Source organism: Acomys minous (genome assembly GCF_964271855.1).
Source record: "Acomys minous genome assembly, chromosome: 13".
NCBI classification, from domain to species: Eukaryota; Metazoa; Chordata; class Mammalia; order Rodentia; family Muridae; genus Acomys; species Acomys minous.
The window spans coordinates 86,532,338-86,552,856 of NC_140495.1; the positions used below are offsets into that span (position 1 = coordinate 86,532,338).

The 20,519-nt window shown below is 43.5% G+C and overlaps 1 protein-coding gene across 2 annotated transcripts in view; it reads left to right on the forward strand.

Moving 5' to 3' along the window:
- Positions 1-18,434, forward strand: part of CCDC138 (coiled-coil domain containing 138) — a 59,981-nt gene extending 41,547 nt beyond the window's left edge. The window contains exons 13-15 of one of the 2 annotated variants that reach the window (XM_084753571.1): positions 1,247-1,423; positions 4,404-4,542; positions 6,361-6,874. In XM_084753571.1, the coding sequence (XP_084609697.1) occupies positions 1,247-1,423; positions 4,404-4,542; positions 6,361-6,526 (482 nt within the window). In that variant the 3' untranslated portion in view covers positions 6,527-6,874. Of the gene's footprint in view, positions 1-1,246; positions 1,424-4,403; positions 4,543-6,360; positions 6,875-18,324 lie in introns of those variants that run through there. The other variant, XM_084753572.1, reaches the window with a different exon arrangement.
- Positions 18,435-20,519: the final 2,085 nt, after the last annotated feature.

A 20,519-nucleotide genomic window follows, 5' to 3' on the forward strand; every position in this document is an offset into this window, starting at 1 on the left:
GTCTCTGATATTTTATTTGCATTGATGGTAATTTAATTGGTGCCTCTCTTGACTTAGTGGCTTGCCAGTCACATGTGGAACATGTTTAAAGGGAAGGGAGTTGAAGAATCTGATCTCAAAGTGCCATTTTAGTGCTGTTCGGTAAAATAATTGCTGTCGTTCATAATAATGGTTAGGTCACAAAGTGTAGTGGACCACAGCAAAGCCCAGTGTAGTGGACGTACACAGGTTTTTTGTTTTGATCCCAAGTGTGGCATAGGTAGTGGATGTAAACATGTTTTTGTTTTGATCTTAAATGTGGGATGGGGAACAGACTTGTGAGAGAACAGGTGATGTTTATCCACTAGAAGATGAACCGTCTCGTGAGGGGGCTTGGTTTTTGCAGGCTAAAACACATCTTAATACAGACTCTGATATATATGAGCCCAAAACAGGTGGCTGGGGGCTTTTTGGGTTTTGAGATTGTCTGGCTGTTCATCGTTCCACTTTGAGAAACGCTCCTAGAGAGACAGCTCCAGAGGAGGGTCCGGGGTCCGGGTTCCAGCAGCAACTTTGGTTGAAATGCTGGTCTGCTGAATCCTGCAGGCTACGCCAGGGGAATCGCTCCCAGGAACTGAGTCCAAAATGTCTCCTTCCCCTGTTCCCATTAACATCCTTTCTCTCCTATCTAGGGCAGGTGGGTTGGAAGGGAGGTGTAAGAATTAAAGAACCCCAAATAAAGTAGGTTTGGAAAAGGTCGAAGCCCACAGCCCAGCCTTTTTGAAGTTGTTTTGAATGGTGTGATATTTGCTCTTTAGTAGGAGACAGAAATCCTTGCTTAGAACTTGTTAAGCAAGTTTGTGTATAGTTACAATTTTAAGTGGGGAGGTATTTAGAAGTCAGCGATAAGACATGGAACCTTAGAAGCTGTCTTTAAGATACTAATACTAGTTCTGTTTAAGTTAGTAGAAGCATGGAAATATATACTGCTGTGTCATTTAATATTAATCATTTTCTTTCTTATTATAAACAAAATGGGGCTTATTATTATTATATCAACAATTAACCCTTTGTAATTGGGCTATCTTTTCTTTTTCCTTCTCCATTGCATTCCAATAAACCAGTGAAGAAGAGGAATCTAAACTTAGTTTGTGATCATTTAATTATTTTATATTTTTATTTTATTAAAATGGTGAGTTTTTTTTTTTAAAAACCTTGCTTCTGATTGAATAATTGATGCATAGATGGTTGTTTATATTGTTTCTAGCTGACTACCTAGCTCAAGCATTTGATTCCCTTTGTTTGGACTTGAAGACAGATGAAGGAAAAACCCTATTTTTGGAGTACCAAGCTGTTCCAGTGATACTGAGACACCTGAGAATATCCAGTAAAGGGCTCTTATCTAACGTCATCGATAGTTTGCTTCAGATGACAGTGGAATCCAGTAAGTTTGTATGTCTTATGTGTGTAAAGAAATGGTGCTTTCATCTCCTAATCAGGAGAGGTTAACCCCACACACTGGGCTCTACTGCAGCTTCTAAGTGGTGGCTATTTCCAAAAGTGATCATTTGTCCAAAAGTGAGATTTCATTGTCATACCTTGTTGCTGTGTGCCCCTCCCCCCACTGCCCGCTCTGCCCCTTCCTTCAGATGGCTCTTGTTCTTCCTCCAGTTTGTGCCCTTTCATACCTTCTTAGTGCATGTCTTCTGCTGTTCCTATTTTATGATCTCTTCCTCCCCTTTTATGATTCCTTTTATAGTTAAGTATCCTGCAAATACAAACATATAGATATAGCTACATACATATGTATATAATCTAAAATTTAAGTTCCTTGTATGAGAAATAATGTGATATTTGTCTCTGAGTCTGGCTTATTTCATTTAACATAATTCCATTTGCATCCATTTTCTGAAAATGTCATGATTTTGCTTTTCTAATGCTGAATAAAATTCTCCCTCTCATCCCCTCCCCTCTCTCCCTTTCCTCCCTCTCTGTCCCCTCTCCCCTCTCTCCCTTCTCATGTCCCCCTCCTCTCTCCCCTCTCCTATCCCCCCTCCTCTCTCCCCTCTCCTATCCCCCCTCCTCTCTCCCCTCTCCTATTCACCCCTCCTCTCTCCCCTCTCCTATCCCCCCTCCTCTCTCCCCTCTCCTATCCGCCCTTCTCTCTCCCCTCCCCTTTCCTATCCCCCTCCTCTCTCCCCTCTCCTATCCCCCCTCCTCTCTCCCCTCTCCTATCCCCCCTCCTCTCTCCCCTCCCCTCTCCTATCCCCCCTCCTCTCTCCCCTCTCCTATCCCCCCTCCTCTCTCCCCTCTCCTATTCACCCCTCCTCTCTCCCCTCTCCTATCCCCCCTCCTCTCTCCCCTCTCCTATCCGCCCTTCTCTCTCCCCTCTCCTATCCCCCCTCCTCTCTCCCCTCTCCTATCCGCCCTTCTCTCTCCCCTCTCCTATCCCCCCTCCTCTCTCCCCTCTCCTATCCGCCCTTCTCTCTCCCCTCTCCTATCCCCCCTTCTCTCTCCCCTCTCCTATCCCCCTCCTCTCTCCCCTCTCCTATTCACCCCTCCTCTCTCCCCTCTCCTATCACCCCTCCTCTCTCCCCTCTCCTATTCACCCCTCCTCTCTCCCCTCTCCTATCCCCTTTCCTCTCTCCCCCCTCCCCTTTCCTCCTTTCCTTTTTGTTTTCTCCAGACAAGGTTTCTCTGTGTAGCCCTGGCTGTCCTGGAACTCACTCTGTAGACCAGGCTAGCCTCAAACTCAGAGATCTGCTGCCTCTGCCTCCTAAGTACTGGGATTAAAGGCATGCACCACCACTGCCCAGCTTATTCTTTTATTATTAATGAGATTGAATATATTGTGTTTTCTTATAGTTGGGTTAGTTGTGTTCTGATAAAAATACGAGATTCATCTTTTCTAATTGATCCATAAGAACTCATGGTAATGGTGTCAGTCTTACAGCAAATATATGCAGTCATCTCTCCTTTCCTCTTCTAAGTTGCTAATTTCTTTTTTGTTTTGACTTTTAAGTTTTCAATTTCACTCTTAATTTTTTAAATAAATTCATCTTTATGTGAACACTTTAAAATTTAAAAGATACTTTGTTTTAAGATTATGATATAATTACATCATGCCCTTTCCTCTACTCCTTCAAATTCTCCTATATGTCTTGTTTTGTTCTCCTTCAAATTCAATGCCTTTGTTCATTTTTATTACACACATGTATGTGTAAATAAACACACACCCCTGAATACGTGACTACAAGCTGCTCAGACTGTATCATGTTACATGTATGTGTATGTTTTCAGGGCTGACCATTTATTTGGTGTAGGGTAAACAGCTGGTGTGGTCTTCCCTGGAGAAGATGGCTTCTCCCACCCTCAGCATTCCTAGTTGCCTGTACTGTTTTGTGTAGGGGTGAGGCTGTAATGCCCAAGTCGTGAAACCCCTAAAGACCACCAGGAATCAGCCGGATGCAAATCACAAAGAATCTCGTTTATTTCAAGCTCAGAGCCTGGACCATCAGCCCCCTTGTGAGGAGGGAAGGTGGCAGCCCCTAGTGCTGGGGAACAGCGTTTTTAAAGGTCCAGGCCGGTTAAGCTGATTGCCTGGGGACCAGGGCTAAGAGAGGGGGAATCAGAGCCAGACCACAGGGGGCAGTTTTTTGTATGTTCTGGTCACAGTGACCTGTGGCTCTGATTGGTTGGCTCTGGGTGCAAGCTCCCAGGAACAGTTGCTAGCTGTATGTTTGTGGCTTTCCCTGGAAACGCCGGGGTGGTGGTAGTGGTGGGGTAGGGTTCTCAGGCCCTGAACACAAAATGGCATTGGTTTGGTCTCCACAAGGCCTTGTGGGTTTTCCTCATCCACTTTGGCATCTCTGTTGTTTTGTTCAGCTCATATGTAAGTAGTCGTGTTGGTGAGACTTGATAGTAGGAGCTGACATCCTAGGAGGCACAATCCTGCGGCAGACTACTTGATCCTCATGTTTCTGCCCACTCTTCCACGATGATTCCTTAACATTTTTACCCTTAGGTTTTCAATCTGTTATGAATCTTTCATTTATTAGTTCTTATGGCCAAAATGATCTTTCCTGTCTAATACTCAGAATTGTTATTGGGGTTTTAAGAAAAAAGATTTGCTACTTCAATGGATTTCTTATTTGCAATCACCTAGACTGGTCTTCCAGTTAGTAGTTTCTTGAAGAAAGTTTCCCCTTTTCTTTCCAACACACTTTGTATTAGATAATGGCCTGCTCCTTGTGACACCCAACAAGAGCCAATGGATGATTTCACTTTTCAAGTGATAGTTTTGGCCTACAGTTTAAGGATGAAAGAATAAAAGCCCACGCCAGTGTGGACAAATGCCTCACATAGTTCTGGCTCTGCTTCTTCAATTCCTTTGTATACTTCTTACCTGGTGACTTGTTTTGCAGAGGCCCTGCAGCCTTTCCTGGAAGCCTGCAGCAGCTCTTTATTTTTTCGTACTTGTTCTGTGCTGCTCCGGACCCCTAAACTTGATCTTCACATCCTAGAAAAGCTCAGTATTATCCTACAGAAGCTTTCCAAAATCAAGTAAGAATATCTTTTTGTAACATGTTGAATTGATACTTATTTTGTGATTACTAATAGGGCAGGTAACAGAAGTTACTTCATAGCAGGGTGGTGGCGGTGCACACCTTTAATCCCAACACTTGGGAGGCAGAGGCAGGTGGATCTCTGTGAGTTTGAGGCCAGCAAGGACTTTACAGAGAAACCCTGTCTCAGGGGAAAAAAAAAAAGTAGTTACTTCATAAGCATGAGAACTTGAGCTCAAATCCCTAGTGCTCCCGTAAAAAGCTAAGTGTGGCTGCAAGCACCTGGGAGCCCAGCACCGCAGGGGATGAAGATACCAGCGTAACTCCAGTTCCAGTGAGAGACCAAATCAGAGAAAGATAGATAGTAGTGTGCCGGACGTCCTCCCTGCCCATTATGCATGGGCCACCTGCATGTGCCTGTGCCATGCAACACACACACACACACACACACACACACACACACACGTTTAATAATGGACTATTAGTCTTTGAATGCAGAGTTGTCCTCAATTGTTTCAGTTCATCTAACCAACTTTAAATATCAGAGAGCATGCAAATCTGAGAACAAAGCTTTCTCATTTGAGACATTGCAAGGGAGGTCATTTGTATATTGAGGGTTGCTTTAGTTTCTATGGTCCTGGTAGCCCAGGGCTAACTGCATAGTAGGCAAATGCTTTTCCATGAAGAACAAGTTTATTAATCAAGTGATAACGTCAGAACAAACCACTCTAGAGGCAAGTATGCCAAGATATGAAAATAAAATATGGTAGAATTCTGTTTTATATTTAAGATAGGATTCTAATAAAAAAGAAATTACTGAATTCCTTCTTCCCTTCTCTTCCTCCTCTTCACTCTTTGTTCTTCATTTTTCTTTCTTTCTTCCTCCTCCTCCTTTCGTCTTGTGAGACAGGGTCTCTCTATGTAGCCCTAGCTATCCTGGAACTTACTGTGCAGACCAGGCTGTCCTGGAACTCAAATCTGCATGCCTCTGCCCCAGAGTGCTGGCATTAAAGGTACGCACCACCACACCAAGCTTGAATGTTCATTAAAGAGAGTGATTAAAGAGTAGCGTATTGCCAGTTTGAATCCTTAAGATAGACAGTTGGTTCTAACTGTGGGAAAGGGGGTGTGTGTTCCTTGTTTCTAGTATTTATTCTCTGCTAGTGAATAGGGTTCAGTTTTCAGGATATAAATTATGTTCTCTTTTGCCTTTAATGTTTTTCTACTTCAGGCTTAGCTCATAAAAGTTAGTTTTATTAGTATCTTAATTGTATAGTCAGCCATTTTCTCAGTTGTTTAAAAAAACAAACAAACAAACAACAACAAAAAAACAACAACAAGTGCCCTAGGGCTGGAGAGATGGTTCAGTGGTTAAGAGCACTGTCTGTCCTTCAAAACACCTGGGTTCAATTCCCAGCACCCACATGGCAGCTCAACTCCAGTCCCAAAGGATCTGACACATTCATACGAATGTTCAGACAAGAAAAAAGAAAGTAAATAAATTACTTTAAAGAAACAACAACAACAAAACCAAGTGCCATTTCCTCACATTTGCATACGTTCTCTCAAGCTTCTAAGTACCATATTTTCTGGCATATAAGATGACGCCCCCCCCCCAACTTTAACTTTAACTTTTCCAATTAAAATATAGAGTTTGCAGCCTGAGTCTGCTGCACAGGGTGTGCATTGGAAGAGGGGTAGTCTTATACAGCAAGTATATTCCAAACTCTATATTTTAACTGGAAAAGTTAAAGTTGGGAGTCATCTTATTCGCCAGATTATGTGGTAACTAAATAATATGCCTATTCTTTTGCAGGAGTAACAAGAAGCTCTTTGAAGTTTTTACCATTCACCTAATGCTTCAGGAAATACAAAGGACAACACATCCAGAGCACGCCTTTCTCTGTATTAACCTAAATTCAACTCTGTTCAATCTGGGTTTAACAAAATGTAACTCCATGGTCTCCAGTACAAGCCATTAGAAAAGTGTGTGTGTGTATGTGTGTATGTGTGTACATGTGTTCATTATTTCTAACAATATAAAAATCACCAAAGTAGATTCTACAGAGTAAAGTTATCAACAGCAATTTATCATGAAAGTTATCTAGAAGAATTTTTTTCATCTGTGTAAACGAGACCTGTAAAACCCATGCAAGTTTTAGAATGTTTCCATTTAAGGTAATACTAATGTACAAGGTGGCATTTCCAGAACTTAAGGCATCAGGGTTACTTTTTATAAAAATATTTTAGGAAAAGTCTTTCTTGAAATTATGTGATTACTTGGAACATAATTTGTTCTTGTGTGGAAATAAACTATGCTATCATTTTTTCCTTAATATAGTATAATCTCTTCTTTTGATTGCAAAATACATTTTTTTTTTTTAAAGACAGAGTTTTTACATATCCCTGGCTGTCCTGGAATTGAATGTGTAGATCAGGCTGACCTCAAACTCATAGAGGTCTCTCTGCCTTCTAAGTGCTGGGATTAAAGGCATGTGCCACCACACTCAGGCAAGTACTTATCTTTTATTTGTTTGTTCTGTTTTTCTTTTATTTACTTGCATTGTGGTTGTAACAAGCCTCAGCCCCAACATAGGAGTGTATATGACACATGCAGTACTGTTTTATGAAGTTGGGTGCATATGTGTTAAGGATCATCATATCCTCTTGCTGTTGTTGTCCTAAGCAGTGCGAAATAACCATCTTTATCTTTTATCACTAGTTTTGGTTTGAAGCCAGTTTTGTCAGATGGTAGAACACTAGCACTGGCCTCTGTCGTAGGTCCATTTATTTGGAACATCTTTTGGTGTCTGTCAGCTTTGCTTTTATTGCTGGGATAAAGCACTGGCTAGAAGCAACTTGGGAGGAAAGGGCTTATTTTATGTCACACTTCCACACCGCAGCCTGAGGACAGTCAGGGCTGGGAACCATAGGAGAGTGCTGCTTACTACCTTGCTCGCCATGGCTCATTCATCTTGCTTTTTTATGCAACCCAGGAATACCTGTCCAGGAGTTGCCCTACCTATAGTGGGCTGGGCCTCCAACATCATCAGTCAAGAGACTGTCCCACGAACTTGCCTACTAACCAGTATAGTCTGATAAGCACCTATTTTCCTAACTTTAAAAAAGTGTTGGGTTTTTTTTTTTCTTTTTAGTGTTTTCTATGCCTTTAGAACTAGGTTCTCTTTCTATGCCTATTGCCCATAGGTTGGGTCTTTTCAGAGTGTCACATATGTCTTGGAATTCCCACTGATACCTTCTGATTTTATCTTGATCCTTGTTTGATTGTTCCAGTTCCTGGACCTTATCTTCAGCTCAGATAGACCTTATTTATTTATTTATTTATTTATTTATTTATTATGAATACAATGCTCTGTCTGCATGTACGCCTGCACGCCAGAAGAGGACATTAGATCACATTACAGATGGGTGTGAGCCATCACGTGGTTGCTGGGAATCGAACTCAGGACCTCTGGAAGGGCAGTCAGTGCTCTTAACCTCAGATAGACCTTCTGCTTGATCTGTTCTGTGGGGAGACTTTCCACAGAGCTTCTTACGTGAATTAGTATGCTTTCCATTTCCAACAGTTCAGATTATTATTTTCTTCAGTACTTATGTATCTTTTTTGAATTCCCCTTTCATGTCTTACCTTAGCTCCTTATTTCATTAGGCTGTTTGTTATCTTCTCAATCAGGAGATTATTTTATCAAACAACAACAGCAACAAAACACCACAACCTTGCAACCCAAATTCAAGAGCATATCAAACTGATCATTCACCATGATCAGGCTGGGTTCATTCCAGAGATACAGGAATAGTTCAGCATGCATAAACAAACATGCAATAATATGAAATATCACATAAATGCATTCACAACTCACAAGATGATCTCATTAGGTGCAAAAAGGGCTTTTGGCAAAAATCCGACAGACCTTAAGAATAAAACTCCTGAAGAAAGTGGGAATAGAAAGAACCTACCTCAACATAATGAAGGTTATATGTAGCACACTTGTAGCTGATACTGTACCAATTGAGTTGAAAAATCAAGGCATTTCCAGTCAAACCAGGAACAAGATATGAGTGTCACCTTTCTCCATTCTTGTTCAATACAGTACTAGAAGTCTCAGCCAGATCAGTGAGACAAGGTAGAAATGGAATACAAATAAGAAAAGAAGGCATTAAAGTATCCTTATTTATAGATTGTATGATTTTATATAAAAGAGACCCTAAAGACTCCACCAGAAAACTTTTAGACTGATAAACACTCTCATCAAGTAGCAGGATGCACAATCAGCACACAACAACAATGGCTATACTGTATACCAATAACAAACACACTGAGGGGGAAATTAAGAATACAATCTCACAGTTGCCATTAAAAACATACCTTCTAGCCAAGGAAATGAAAGACTTCTACAATGAGGAAGGAAATGGAGGAAAGGACTCATTATTGTGAAAATGACTATCTTATTAGAAGAAATCTAAAGATTTAATGTAATCTTCATCAAAATTCCAATGCTATTGATCAGAAAGAAAGAAAAATAGCTTAAGATTCATTTGGAAGCTAAAAATTCTCAGCCAGATCAATCTGGGAGTGGAAGACAGGCAGAAAAGACTGAAAGTATCACCACCATATACGACATGACTTCAGATTGTATTACAGAGCCCTAGCTACAAGTACAGTATGGCTCTGACACAAAAACACATGGAGAAGGTCCAGTCATAAACCCACCCAGTTACGGCTGTCTGGTTCCTTTTACTGTGATTCCAAAAATAGTTGCTGGAGAAGACTGCCTCTTCACTGCAAAGGGTGCTGTAGATATACAAGACTAAAACTAGATCTCAATCTCTCGCCCTGCACAAAAATTAACTCTGAATGTATTAAAGTCAACAGTGTAACACCTGTTGAGGGAAAGAGGCAGGAAAAACACAGTTGAAGATAAAGGCATAGCCAAGGACTTTTGACTAGGACTCTAATGCTCAGAATATAAGGCCAACAACCAACAACCAGGACCTCATGAATTTACAAAACTTCTGTATAGAAGTTTTAAAAAATTGAGTGAAGAAGCCTTACAGAATAGAAGAAAATCTTTATAGCTATACATATCACCTCACTAATACTTAGAATATACGGAACATTCAAAAAAAGTAAATAAACTCAATAAAAATGGGGGCAAAGAATTGAACAGAAAGTCCTCAGAAGAAATAAAAATGGCCAATAAGTATTTTTAGAATACCCATATGCCTATGACCCAGCTGTCGTCAAACATAATCTCTAAGTAAAGCTGGTGACTATGAATGACTCAAGCATGTTAAGCGACCTATTGAAAACAATTATGTGTTTTAATTTCTTGACATTTTCATACACGTAGATAGTAAATTTTAGTTTTAGTCATTTTTATTTCCCAAGACCCTTTTATACTCTCGCTCCTCTTAAAACCCTTCTTCCCAGCAAACTCCTCCTATTTTCATGTCCTTTTCCTGTGTGTGTCCCATTTAATTTAATGGAGTTTCTCGTATGAGTGTGGATAAGAGGTTATTCTGGACCATTATCAGAGGCTACACTTGTGAAGAAAGTGACATCCCCCACCTCCAGCAACCAGTAGCTGCCAGTATCACCCCAGGGAGAGGTGGGGTCTCATGGCTCCATCCAACATCCATGGTGAGACGACAGGGTTAGTCATAGGGATGCATTATGCAGACAAGCACAGGGTCAGTGAGTTCATGAGTGTAGCAGCTTGGTTGTGTCCAAAGGACATCCTTTTTTTTTTTCTGCACACCCTCATCCTCTGGCTCTTGGAGCTTTTCTTGACCCTCTTCTGTACTGTTCCCTGAGTTTTTTCCAGTGGTAGAGATGTCCATGTAGGGTGGAGCACCCCATCATCTATCCTTGACATGTTGGCCAGTTCTGGGTTTCTGCATTAACTGCCTACTATTGAAATAAGAAGCATCTCTTATAGAGGCTGAATGTAGCATTAATTTCAAATGGCATTGAGAACAATGTTTTACAAACCATGTCTCTTTAAAAACTAGTTTCAAAAATTGTTTTGATAACTTGAAACCTTAAGATTAAGTAATATCTACTTATGAAAATATCTGAATAAAGCCGGACAGTGGTGGTGCATGCCTTTAATCCCAGCAATGGGGAGGCAAGAGACAAGTAAATCTCTGTGAGTTCAAGGCTAGCTTAGTGTATAGAGTGAGCTCCAGGACAGCCAGGGCTAAAACAGAGAAGCCCTGTCTCGAAAAACCAAAATATAAACAAACAAATATAAAATATCTGGGTCTGGAGCGGTGGCTTCCTAGTTTAGTGCACACTGGCTGCTCTTCCAGAGGACCTGGATCCGGCTCCCAGCCCTCACATGTAGCTCACAGCAGTCTGTAACTCCAGTTCCAGGGCATCTGTTTGCCTCCTCCTAGCTTCTCCGGGTGCCAGGCATACGTGCAGACAAAATACTCATACACATAATTTTTTTTTAAGTCTGAGTAGTTTTCAAGTAAGTTGAAGCCATCACTGCAATTTTTCCTGTCTTAAAAACTGAAACCCACTGTTACTGAATCCAAAGTCTACTTAGAGATTTGTTTTTCTTACATAACTCTAGTCGATCTGGTCAGTTCCAGTAGAAATGTAAACATCAAAGAAATTAACTCATTTAAGACTTAAAAAGCAATACTTTGTGTCTTAAGGTCCACAGTTGTTTACACAGCAGTCTAAAAGCACTTCTTGACAAATCCACAGTAGCTAGTTGAGATGAGGCCAAACTAGAGAGATGGATGTGGCTGTTGTTACTGTTAGTTCTATGAAATAAATACAGGATCACATACAAGGCGGCCTGTTGTGTTTTGAGCATTGTTTGGCATCTCACTTCTCATCTCTTTCAGACATCATAACACAAGATCCTTGTGCTTTTCCAGACATAAGTATAAGCAGCTGGGGCAGGAGTCTGAGCCACTGTGAACCTTGGTGTCAGGGAGCTGGGGCTGCAGACAAAGCTGCTGCGCCCTTCGACCTTCTGTGGGTTGTCAGCCTTCACTGCAGTTGCAAAGCCTCTGCAGGGCCAGTGGTCCTGGGAGAGAGAGAGGATGCAGGCTGAGTGCTGTTGGTCTGCTGGCCTGTGGTAGAATCTTATGTAGGACCTCGCTAGACCCATTGCATGCCCTTCTCCAGTGGGAGGCTGACCTGAACTTCCTGCTGCACTTAGCAAACCTCAAAGGATGTCAGACCTTTAGCTTTCCCAGTTCTTCCTCAAGTCCAAGCCCTGCCACATTATCCCTGTAAGAACTGAGTTTGAAGAAAGGGACAAAGAATGAAAGTTCAGACTTACCTCGCCAGCAAGGGCAGACCTTATTTAGCCTGCAAGGGGCATCCCCAGACCCAGCGGCAGGGTGACTAGAGCATGAGTGCACACGGAAGCAAGGGGAGGGCAGGGGCTCATTAGGGACAGAATGGGGGAGATAAGCTGGGTTTTTTCTAAATAGGTTTGTTTGTTTTTAACTGCAGGAGGAGGGATAGGTCTGCTTTCTGTTTCCACAACCACTGTGGTTGGAGTCAGCTGCTTATCTTTTCCCACCTTTGGGAATTATACAAATGGCTGGCTTCTTGGAACTTTGAGCCCAGTTTAGGAGCTTGGTTTTAAGGAGAGGTAGAAGTTTCCCCTTTTCCACATTAGAGTCACTACAGACCCAAGAATCTCAAAATGATATGGCCAAAGAAATGGTGCTCCCTATGCTATATGTGAGAGAGTTGCCTTTATCTGGGCTAGTGTGGTAGACTGCGTGATAGCAGTAAGCAGTCCAGCAATAATCTCTGTTAAAAGACAAGGTAAAAATGTAAGTGTCTGAAGGAAATAGGAGGAAGGGGCCAGTAAGGGGAGGGGCCGGGATGGAGGGAACGGAGGGCTTGTCTGGAGTGGAACTTGCTGTTGAGATTTTGGTGCCTGGTTTCTAAGTCTTTGGGCCCTGTCCTAAACTAATTTTAATTTGTTGGGGTAGAAGTAATGTTGTTCCTGAAGGAAAGCGCATATCACTCTGTGGACTGCAAGCAGGAGGTCTAGTCCTCAATAGATTTGGAGCCCCTCAGTGTCCAAAGAATCAAGTAGATTGTGAAGGATGGATGTCAAGCTGATTAGAAATTTCCTCAAGGCTTCCTTAGAACTGGAGAGACAGAGGTGAATTGATGTAAAGATTCCTAGGCCAGCCACCTGGAGAGAATGCCTAGAGTTGTTAGTAAGGGGATGATTCAGAGAGCAGTGGTTTGCTCTTATTGGAGGAGAGGGCACCATGGGGAGTTGGGCTATCTGGAGGATGAGCAGGCCAGGGTACAAGTCCCTGTCCACTTACTAGGCAGGCATAGGTAGATGTTTGACCAGCAGATCCAGAGTAGCCCTGTGTTGTAGAAGAGGTGTGGAACAAGGTTGAAACAGGTTATTGGGTACAGTTAACCCTTTCAGTTGTGCCATAAGGAAAATGAGTGCCCTAGGGACAAAGTGGGGAAAGGTTGTAACCTGACTAGCAAGATTGGTTAATTGCGGGGTTTTCCTGTGTTAGGTGGAAGGTACTAGTGTCAAGGAAAACCCAGTAAAGTGTGGGGGTGTTTAGAAACCAACAACTGGGTGTGGAATCAGATATGAGTGGAAAGGGTTTGGAATTTTGGAAAAGACTTAACTAGCCCTGGGAAGTGAGGTCTCTTGCCCTCAGTGATGTTGGGAGCCTTTGGTAGATTCAAGCAGATTGAAAGTCGGAAGACCAATAACTCAGGCATTCTTGAACATTTTTGTGTTATAGGGGAGTCCCTTTGGGGGAAATATGTTGAGGGTGAGGTTGCCTTGACATTGCGAAGGTCACAGACAGGGAAGGATAAAGGGAGCCTGATAGACTAGAGCTACCTGTGGGAGGAGGGTGGTTTTTTATGCTGTAGAAAGTTAATCAATCAGTTCATTTTCTTGAGTCCTTTAGGCCAGTCCATAAATCTCCCTGTATGTTTTTGAATTCAGAACCAATCCACAGGACACCCTTTTGTTTGTTTAGTACTGTATGTGAGGGACAAAGTAAAGAAACCACCGAAATGGCCACTCCATGGTTGCAGGGAGAGTTTCAATGCAGGGCCGGGGGGCATCTAGAAGAGTCCAGAGCACAGAGGAAAAGAAGCAGACTGGATATGACCAGGGCTATCTGCAAGAGAAGGGAGGATATCCAGAATAGCGGGGGCCAGGGGGGAACCTTGCTCTTATAAAGGGAGTGGGGATCTGGAGCAGCCTTGCGGCCAGCACAGTGCAGGAGTAAGGAGTATAATGAGTATTGTGAATAGGGCAGAGCCAGGAGACCAGCAGGAGCTTTGAAATCTTTCCATAGTCTAGCTTGAGTTGGGCCTATACCCAACTTTGGACCAAATTAGTGGACCTGTCATATTTGGGGAGTGGTATGGGGTAGGTAACATTTGCACCTGGCATGTATATATTTACATTAAGAGGTGTGTAGCTGGGCATGGAGGCTTATGTCTTTAATCCCAGCACTCACTCGGGTCCCTGTGAGTTTGAGGCCAGCCTGGTCTACAAAGAGAGTCCCATGACAGCCAGCTACAAAAAGAAATTCTGTCTCAAAAGGAAAAAAAAAAAGGTGTTGGCATTAGGAGTGAAATGAAAACTCAGGGGTGAAGTAAGCTAAGCAGAGAGAAGTATGGGAAATGCCAGGTTGGCTGTCCAGGAGAGGTGGAATACACGGGAGACAAAGGAATTGTGTTTCTTTAAAATTTGTGTTGTGCAGGGGGTGGGGGTGGCGCATGAGGCAGGCAGATCTCTGAATTCAAGGCCAGCCAGAGGCTGCAGAGTGAGTTCCAGGACAGCCAGGGCTACACAGAGAAACCCTATCTCAAAAACAAAAAACAAACAAAGTTGTGTTGTCAGAGAGAAATTTTGATTTAGGTAATTTGGGAAAGTATGAGTCAAAATGTAGGCTCTCTGGGAGGAGAGTGGAGTGTTCCAGGTGACCCAGCCCTTGGGAGCCAAACAAAGGGCAAATAGAGAAAACACTGAGAGAAAGACTGGAGCCCTCGGAAGTGCTATAAACACCGACAGGACCGCAGAGCCAGGGGGGTGCTATTAACACCAAAGGAAAAACAGAGCCTTTTGAGCTCACACTGGATGATCTTGGCTTCACAAATGGCCTATCTGAGGTCCACAGAGTTCTTTGAAGAAACAGACTTAAAAGAAATTCAAGCTCACAGCTACAACCAGAGATAGTGTTATCTGATAGCAACTGACCTGCCCCTAGAGATGGGACTACTGAAAAAACTTCCCTGAGCAAATGGCCAAAAACGGAAAAAAAAGAACAAAGAAAGTTAAGCTGTGAGTGGTCTTGGCACCTTTTCCTCTCTGTAGCGGTTGGACTTTAGACCCCCTTATGTTAACTATAAAAATTTCTTCAGGTCACCACCTGGGGTCATTTCCCAAGAGCGATCCCGACCAGGCTGAATTAAAGACTCCTCTTGTGTTTACAGTGGTTTCCAGTCTTCTGGTTCTTTTGGGGGATCCATCTGGGTGCAGCAACACCAGGTTCCTAGCAGCAGGTAGCAAAGGAGGTATTTTTAGTCAGATTCCATTCTCTGCGAACTGCTTTGGCTAACGTCAGAGAAAGCGTCAGGCTTATTATCACTATTAGAGAGTCAATGTGAGAGTCCGACATTGTGACTCCCATCTCCAGATGCCAGCTACTGCATTCGTTCTGTCTGTTGGTCCATTAGCTTCTAGGCCCATTTGACCCTTTAGGTTTAGTGAGGAGGGAGGGGCAGTGTGAAAAAGTGAATAAAATGAAATAGTCAATATAAGCAACTATCTGATCAGGGGTGAAGGAGAGAAAACTGCCCTGTCACTAGAGGATGTCAGTGACATCCAGAAGTTTCTCAGATGTGACTAGTCAGGGTGTCAGCCGGAGATCCTGCTGTACTGCATCAAGAGCAACCACTGTTGGAAGGCGAGAGACTACCACAGAAGTTTCCTCTGGACTGGAGAAAGCCTGGAGAGTCAGAGAGAAGTGGGCCTGTAGAAATACAGTTGTAGAGGGTAGGGGCCGCTTAAGTTTAGACATCCTTGGAGCTTTGCTGTTGTGTGGTGATGAGTATGACTTTGAGCCGCCCTTTCCAGTTTTGTCGCAGGGTAATATTAGGTGTGTGTGGAACACTGAGATCTACCTTATTGTCCAGCCTCAAGATGGAGGCTTCAGGCTAGGTGGAGGGTATTGGAGTTTTTGGTCTACTTAGATCCAGAGGATTTGTTGGAGGTGTTGGAGGAGAAGAAGGTGGGATTAAGTATTAAGAGGAAGGAACTGGCATTCCGGAGGTTATGGAGGAGCTGCCATATAAAAGTTCAAAGGTATTTAGGTGTAAGGGTTTATGTGGGAAGAAAGGAGCCTTCAGAAGGACCAGCGGGAGGCGTCTGAGCCAGGCTTCATGCAATTCTGTGGATGGTTTAGGAAGGGACTCTTAGTATACACTTTTTGTGTTCTACTTTGCCAGAGGATTGGAGATAGCATTGGGATAAGTAGGTTCTTTTTGAAGTTAGTTATATGGTTAGAAATTGTAAGACTGAGGAGGCAGTCTGATGATAGAGAAGAAAGGAGGCCAAATCTTGGTATTATGCCTGCAGTGAGGACTTGGGCATCTATGGTTTTTGTTTGTTTTTGTTTTTGTAATGGTCTCTGACTGTTGCAAAGAGAGGCTTCCTTGATGAGTGGTGACGATTACACTTACCTGTGGGTATAAGGAGAAATGTTTATAGATTGTTGTTGAGGATTATGCTGGTTTAGTACATTATTGGCTGTAGATTCTCCTCCAATAGCCATGATTTCAACTAGCATTGAGTAGTTAGCTGGGTTCCCAGTACCAGGCACAGTCTTTCTCTTGCTGAGTGGGTCATAAGTCCAGTTAGACAGTTGTTGGTTCCTGCCACGGCACACATGGGTTATTGTGTCATGCTGGTTGCTGCTGTGCTTCCTAGGCGTCACCGCTTGATAGGACTGTTGGATGCCTCCCTCCTTTGAAAGCTTGTATGGCACCTGCTGGTCCTCAGGGATGGGGCTTCCAGGTCAGGGGTCTCCGGGCACTGTTTCTGAAGTGCACGGTGTTTTCAGCAATCAGGATTTACCCTCTACCTCTGTGTGTGGGGTAACCAAGAGCAACAGTAATAGGCTGTATGTTTTGGGAGTCTCTTGGACAATCCTGGCTAACAACTCAAAAGAGAGCTGCTTTTGGGTTTTCTTTGTTGGTTGGTCTTTGGCCCTTGGAGGGAACATCATCAGCCCAGATGAGAAAAGTTCGTTAAAGCTATATATGTATATTTATACACAGAGTTATGTATTGGTTGGAGTTTTTGTGCTTTTGCTCTTGTTTTTCTTTGTGTATTTTTTGGGTTTTTTTGTTTGTTTTTTTGTTGTTGTTGTTTTGGTAAATAGTTAATAGCGTAAGGACCAAACTAATGCCATGTTCTGTATGTCTTGTAAATAATGCCATACTTGATATTTTCTGTGAGAACTTGTCCCCTAGGAGACCTTTCTCCCTGCATTCCGGGAATGACCATGTACTGCTGTAAACTGCACCTGCCAGCAGCCTCCAGAAACTCCACCGGAGCAATTAGATACAATTAGCTCCCAATGTTCCTCTGAGATTTAAAAAAATAAAATAAAATAAAACAAAAACTTCCCCTTGAGTTCCAGCCTCCACCCAACCTGCCTGAAGGTTGACATTCCTGTGACACACAAGCCCCACTTAGGGTTTTTTCCTTACTTCCCTGTGACTCCAACCCCCAATTACAGTTTTTCCCCTTTATAAGCCCATTGCCCTTGAAGCCCGGTGCCACTCTGCTATCCTGCTGCGTCAGGAAGGATTGTGACCTGAGCTCAAGCCCATACATTATACAGGACCCTGTGTATGTTGTATCGGTATCAAGTCCTGGTGGTCTTTTTGGGGGTTCTTGCAATCTGGGCAGTCTGGGTATCACAATAGTATGGTTTACTGTGGCTTTTCCAGACATCCTTAGTGTTATTCTCCCCCTCCCTCTTCCTCCTGTATTTACCTCTGTCACCTTAGCCCCCTTTCCTCATTTCCCTATCAGCTCACTGTATCCTGCTCGTCCCCTTCCACCTTCTCCCGCCTTCCCCTGCATTTGCCTCCCTCCCCTCCCTTCCCTGATGACTCTTCCCACCCCCTCTCATTTCTCTGACCAGATCACTGCTATTCCTCTCTTTTCCTTCCCAATTTTCCTATCCTGGCAACGGTTCTGTTTTAGTTTCCTGGTTTCTTTCTTTCTTTTTGTTTTTGTTTTTTGTTTGTTTGGGTTTTGTTTTTGTTTTTCAAGGCAGGGTTTCTCTGTGTAACCTTCACTATCCTGGACTTACTTTATAGACCAGGCTGGCCTTAAACTCACAAAGATTCACATGCCTCTGCCTCCTGCATGCTGGGATTAAAGGCGTGGGCCACCACCACCCCGCTTACTTTCCCTGTTTCTATAGTTACTACAAGCATGTACTCACAGAAAGATTTGGAGCTAGGAGGCTCCAATGAGAGGGAGCATGAGGGGCTTATCTTTCTGGGTCTGGGTTGCTCACTCAATATGACGTTTTCTGGGTCCACCCATTTACCTACAATGCCCATGATTTCTTTTTCCTTTTTTCTTTCCTTCTTTCTTTCCTTTTTTTTTTTTAAGCTGAATTGTGTTTCATCATGTATATTTACCACATTTTATTATCCATTCGTGGGTTGCAGGATGTTAAGGTTGTTTCTTTTTCCTAGGTACTGTGAACAGAGCAGCAATGAACATGGTTGAACAAGTATCTGTGGAGAATGACATCAAATCCTTGGGCTATATGTCAAGGGACTGTATGTAGCTGGGTCATCTGCTACATGTATTTTTAATTTCTTGAGAATTCTTGACACTGATTTCTATAGGGGCTGAAGGGAGCAGAAGGGATATTGCTTACTATGTAGGCCTGAATAGGCCAGGGATCATCTCTTACTTAAAGCATCCCCTAAGATCAGAAATGTCACTGGAACGAAGTTCCCAGTTCCCAAAAGAGAGCATTTGGGTGTCCCTGAGGGAACGATGGAGAATGAGAAACCTCCCCACACCCAGGTCTGAGAGGAAGCCCACTGGGAGAGGAACAAGAGCTCTTACCTGCTTCTCTGTGTTCAGCAAGGAGCACAGCCAGTGTTGGGAGGAGACATCAGCGGTGGCCCTCTTGCCTGCCAGAGTTCAGGTCGAAGAGTAAGAAGAGTGAGAGTACCACCCAAGCCAGCAAGGAGACAGAGAAGCCCTTGCTTAACTCGGGTGTAACGGATGTAACGAGGCAGCTGGAGACCGTGGCTCCAGGGGGGAAGGGTGCTCTGGGTGATGTCTCTGTTGCTATCCAGCCTTACCAAACTCAGAGTGGCTCTCAGACAAAGGAATGAGAAGATGCAGGATATGGAGAAGAGGAGAGTCTGACAAAGAGGAGGCCAGAGGAGATGGTACCCTCCCACAAAGCCTTCCCTGGGCTCAGCACCAAAAGCTTAAGAACTGAGTTTACAGAAGGAAAGAGTGACAATTCAAGTCAGCCTCCACATCACAGGGAGACTTTATTAACCTGAGTGGGACACCCCAAGATCCAAAGGTACTGTAATCAGGGCAGCATGACTTGAGTGGGGTTCCTAGCTAAGCTAAGGAATGAGTAGCAGGGTCTCACTGGGGGGCAGAATCGGGGTATAAAGTCTTTTTTTTTCCTAGATAGGCTGTAATTCGAAGCTACCAGGAGAAGGTAAAGTCTGTCTGTTTCTGCAAACACTGGGATTGGGGGTCAGCTGCTTTTCTTTCCCAGCCTCTGGGAATTGTACAAATAGCTGACTTCCTGGAACTCTGAGCCCCACTTAGGGCCTTGGCTTTAAGAGGGATTTTCCCTTAATCCTTCCAGCTCCAGAGTTTGGCAACGGATGCCCTATCCCTCATTATTCCCCTAGAGCCTCCTCCTCTCCTAATAAACAGGTCTTATAAATAAACACATAAATGAAATCTCTAAATGAAAATTCCAGCTGTGGGGGTTTGAGTGAGAAATGGCCCCCATAGGTTCATGTGTATGAACACTTGGTCCTCAGTTGTTGGCCCTGTTTAGGGATGCTGTGGAACCTTTGGGAGGTGTAGTCGTGCTGGAAGCTGTATGTCATAGGGGTCAGTCTTTGCCCCTCCTCCCAACTTCCTACTCCATGCCTGTCCGTCTCCGTCACTGTGGATTCTTGCTCTGTAACTATAGGCTGGACAGACTCTCCCTTCGGCAAGTTCCCTTGGTCATGGTATTGTATCCCAGCAACAAAAAGTCAGTAAACACCCACCTGAGCAGTCAACTGTTTTTTGCTGGCTGTCAGCTTCACCTGTGACCAGTGTGAACTTAAAGCTCTGCCTTTCTTGTCAGGCAGAAACTGCAGTGCCAGGTTACTCTGACTGTCAGTGTTGAGACAAGGGGCAGAAAGGCACTTAAGAGTGCATCAATCCTCATCCTAATACAAGTTAGCAGTGCAGGTCCATGAGGAAGTGCCAGGGTGACGCCCTTCTTGGTGAGGAGCACGAGCTGAAGCAAAAGAGACTAGAGCCACGGTTCGGTTCTCAGCCTGTGGATCACGATCCCTTTGGGGTCAAATGACTCTTTCACAGGGGTCACATAACAGATATCCTGCAAAGCAGCTTGAACTTGGGTCTGGAAGGTGTAACCACATTTGTTTGGTGTACTCCAACACTGAAGGACTCTCTTATCCACATTGTACACTGAATTTTGAATTACAAATGAACCGTAGGATGTTTGGTTTGTTCTTAGAGGTCCAGTTCATTCATACCAGTTGTCTCTGGCGTTTAGAAAATGGAGGAGCCTTATACCTTTCATGCAGTGGACGTCATGGTCTAGGGCCTACAGGGCATGGGGATAGTCCTCTGTGAAAGGGCTGCAGCTTCTCTGGGGAGTGAA